Source organism: Propithecus coquereli, unplaced genomic scaffold (genome assembly GCF_000956105.1).
Source record: "Propithecus coquereli isolate 6110/MARCELLA unplaced genomic scaffold, Pcoq_1.0 Scaffold221, whole genome shotgun sequence".
NCBI lineage: Eukaryota > Metazoa > Chordata > Mammalia > Primates > Indriidae > Propithecus > Propithecus coquereli.
Window position 1 is genome coordinate 1,895,985 of NW_012147301.1, and position 4,008 is coordinate 1,899,992.

At 36.2% G+C, this 4,008-nt stretch overlaps 1 protein-coding gene across 1 annotated transcript in view; it reads left to right on the forward strand.

Annotated features, from left to right (window-relative positions):
- The window catches only part of DENND4A (DENN/MADD domain containing 4A), a 175,146-nt gene that overhangs the window by 163,557 nt on the left and 7,581 nt on the right, over nt 1–4,008 (forward strand). Inside the window, exons 30-33 of the mRNA XM_012644820.1 lie at nt 1,129–1,383; nt 2,874–2,991; nt 3,602–3,764; nt 3,930–3,994. Coding sequence (XP_012500274.1) covers nt 1,129–1,383; nt 2,874–2,991; nt 3,602–3,764; nt 3,930–3,994 — 601 coding nt within the window. The remainder of the gene's footprint in view (nt 1–1,128; nt 1,384–2,873; nt 2,992–3,601; nt 3,765–3,929; nt 3,995–4,008) is intronic.

Genomic DNA, 4,008 nt, shown 5'->3' on the forward strand with positions numbered 1-4,008 from the left:
AGTCTCATCAGCTTTCTCTTTAAAATATATATTTTAGTTGGAAGAGTCACACTTCCTACTTTCAAAACCCCCTACTAAGCTACAGTAATCAAGACAGTGTGGGATCTGGCACAAGAATAGACATACACAGCCATGTGTTGCCCGGCAAGGAGGATATGTTCTGAGAAATACGTTGTTAGACGATGTTGTGTTTGTGGGAACATCGCAGAGTGCACTTACACAAACCTAGATCGTGCAGCCTACTGCACACCTAGGCTCTATGGTCCAGCCTGTCACTCCGAGGCTACAAATCTGTACAACATGGTGCTGCACTGAATACCATAGGCAATTACAACACAACGGTATGTGTGTCTCTAAACATGGCTAAACATAGAAAAGGCAAAATAAAAATGGTACACCTATATAGGGCACTTACCATGAAAGGAGCTTGCAGGACTGGAAGTTGCTCTGGGGGAGTCAGTGAGATAGTGGTGAGTGAATGTGAAGACCTAGGACATCACTGTACACTCCTGTGGACTTTATAAACACTGTACACTTAGGCTACACTGAATTTACTAAAAAATATTTTTCCTTTCTTTGAAAGGTCAAGAAAAAAGAAAAACAAAAAAAATTTCTTTTTCAATAATAAATGAACCTTAGCTTACTGTAAGTGTTTTACTTTATAAACGTTTTAATTTTTTTTTTTTTTTTTTAGAAAGTCTTTGCTTCTCCTTCACTTTTGAAAGTTTATTTTACATGACAAGAAATTTTTTTTTTTTTTTGAGAGACGAGATCTTTCTCTGTTGCCTGGGTTTGGGGTGTAGTGGTATCATCATAGCTCACTGCAACTTTAAACTCCTGGGCTCAAGGGTTCCTCCTGCCTCATTCTCCTGGGTAGCTGGGACTACAGGCACATACCACTGCACCCAGCTAATTTTTTTATTTTTTGTAGAGATAGGGTCTCTCTCTGTGTTGGCCAAGCTGGTCTTGAACCCCTAGCTTCAAGCAATCCTTCTGCCTCAGCTTCCCAAAGTGCTAGAATTGTAGGCATGAGCCACTGTGCCTGGCCCACTGACAGAAATTTTTTTTAAATGGGTTACTATGAATCATTCTTACATTTGCCATTTACGGGTTTTATTTATTCAACAGGACTCTTTAGGATTAGAATGGCACCTTCCAAGCCCAGATCCTGTCACTGTTCCATATCTTAGTCCTTTAGTGGTGTGGAAGGAACTTGAAAGCTTGTTGGAAAATGAAGGCGATCATGCAATAACAGTGGCAGACTTTGTGGACCATCATCCAATTGTTTTTTGGAACCTGGTGTGGTATTTTAGACGTCTTGACTTGCCCAGTAACTTACCTGGATTGATTCTTTCTTCTGAGCATTGTAACAAGTATTCAAAGGTATGAGAGTAAAAATTAACTAAAAGGCAATGCTGCTGTCACCGTTGTATTGTTTGTATATTCCTAACGATAACAAAGTAAGGTTTGCTTTTATGCTAAGTGTTTTTAATAACCATCTGAATCATTAGATAAACAGAATTGTTTTAGTTCATTTACAATTTTTTCTTACATCTAGCAATTAAGACAGTCTTTTTTTAGCCTCCTCCTAAAATTTACACAATGTGCTTGAATTTTTGTTATAGCTTCAAGAATAAACTGGAAATGACTCTTACGAGAAGGGTTTGTGAGTAAGCACCACTCATATCTCATACCTCCTTCAAAAACAAACCTAACGCTTTTGTTTTAGGAGGATGTCTGTACAGTAGTGTCCCCCTTATTTGCAGTTTTGCTTTCTGTGGTTTCAGTTACCCAGAATCAGCTGCAGTTTGAAAATATTAAATGGGAAATTCCAGAAATGAATAAGTCATATGTTTTAGATTTTGTGCTGTTCTGTGTAGCATGATGAGATCTCTTATTATCCCACCAGGATGTGAATCATTCCTTTGTTCAGCGTATTCATGTTATATACCCTACCTGCCCATTGATCACTTAGTGGCCATCTTGGTTATCAGATTGGCTGTCACAGTATCACAGTGCTTGTGTGCACGTAGCCCCTATTTTTCTTAATAATGCACAAAGCACAAGAGTAGTGATATTGGCATATTGTTATAACTATTTTATAATTAGTTATTGTTAATCTGTTATTGTGCCTAATTTATAAATTAAATTTTACCATAGATGTGTATGGATAGGAAAAAATGTATGTAAGGTTCAGTACTATCAGCTGTTTCAGACATCTTCTAGGGGTCTTGGAACGTATCCCCAAGGATGAGGGTGGACTACTGTAAATCATATTGTAATCATGTGCTACCATTCTCTTTATTCCTTTACTCTGAATTTTTGCTTAACATTTAGGCAATTAGTTATATGTTCATTTGTGTTTTTGATAATGTTGTATAAAAGTGTTTTTACTTTTTCATATGCTGCCACTGCCACTAAATGGCAGCCTCTAAGTTCAGAATTTTGTCTTCTCCCTTCTTGTATTTCATGCCTCTGATTGTGCATGTGCTCTGGATTTTCATTACGAGTGACAAAGATGTTAAGTCAGTCAGAGTTATCTGGGCTGGGGTCTTGGGTTATATAGAATGGGACTACCGGATTCATCTTTCTGTGGACTCTCAATCATGAGCAGGGCAAAATTAGCTCCTCATGGCACTCTCTCACTGATCTTAAGTGCTTTGTTAAATCTGCTACTTTAGAGATCATTAGCTTCTCAACTCAGCCTTTCTTTCTTCAATAGATATCAAATACATATAAATCAGTCATTTTCTGTTCTCTTTTCTGTCTTGCACACATACATCCTAAAAATAGTTATAAGAATTTTATAAAATATTTACCAAAAATTATCATGTAAAGATCATTAATGAATGTTTGGTTATTCCACAACACAGATCCCTCGACACTGTATGTCTGAAGATAGTAAATATGTTTTAATACAAATGTTATGGGACAATATGAAATTACATCAGGACCCAGGACAGCCCTTGTATATCCTCTGGAATGCCCACAGTAAGTGCCGTCATAGAATGCTGACTTCATTCTTATTAGAGTAATCTCTACTTGCTTTAAATAGCCTAAACTGACTGACTTTTATTTTACTCTACTACTTTTTGTCTTACAGGTCAAAATCGTACTCTTTTGTTTGAGAGTGAGTGTTAAGTTTGATTTTTTTAGTGCTACCTTCTGTGGAGGTCAAAGTGTTTTTTTGGTTTTGGTTTTTGTTTTTTGAGGGGTGCTGTGTACGTGATGGTGGGGTTGGTTATGTTTTGTAGAATTCAGCTTTCAGCACATTGCTTGTCCCAATTTCTTCTTTTACTTATTTTTTATTTGTTTCCATCCCAGGCTGCCGATATAGAATTTCAAGGGCTGTATTAAGGGAAACACCATTTTTAGTTATTGTCTACTTGAGACCACAAAAAGCCTTAGGTCTTTTTTGTCATTATTTGTCTTCTTTTTTTCCTTTTTTGCTTTCTTCATTAGATTTCTATTCCTTTATCTTTTGCCCTTAATTTATTTTTAGTGCTTTGTAACTCCTTTAATATCTGTAAGTTGCTGCTTAATTTCTTTCTCCTTTCCTCAGATAATATTTTCCTTCATCTTCTCTTTTATTCTTTTACAGCCCAGAAATATCCAATGGTCCATTTATTACAAAAAAGTGATAACTCATTTAGCCAGGAACTATTGAAAAGTATGGTAAAAAGCATTAAAAGGAATGATGTCTATGGACCGATGAGTCAGATTTTAGAGACACTGAATAAGTGTCCACATTTTAAAAGACAGAGGTAAGTCATTCTCTTAAATACATATATTGCTCCTCTAAGAAGATTCGTATTGTTTGCTTAGTAATTTGTTAGACTATCTCATGCTTATGTTAGCCCCAAAATTTTTATAGAACATATATAGACTATATGAATACTAATATTTTCTCCACACCTCTTACCCCCTAGGAGTTTATACAGAGAAATACTATTTCTCTCACTTGTGGCACTGGGAAGAGAAAACATTGATATAGGTAAGTCAGCATTG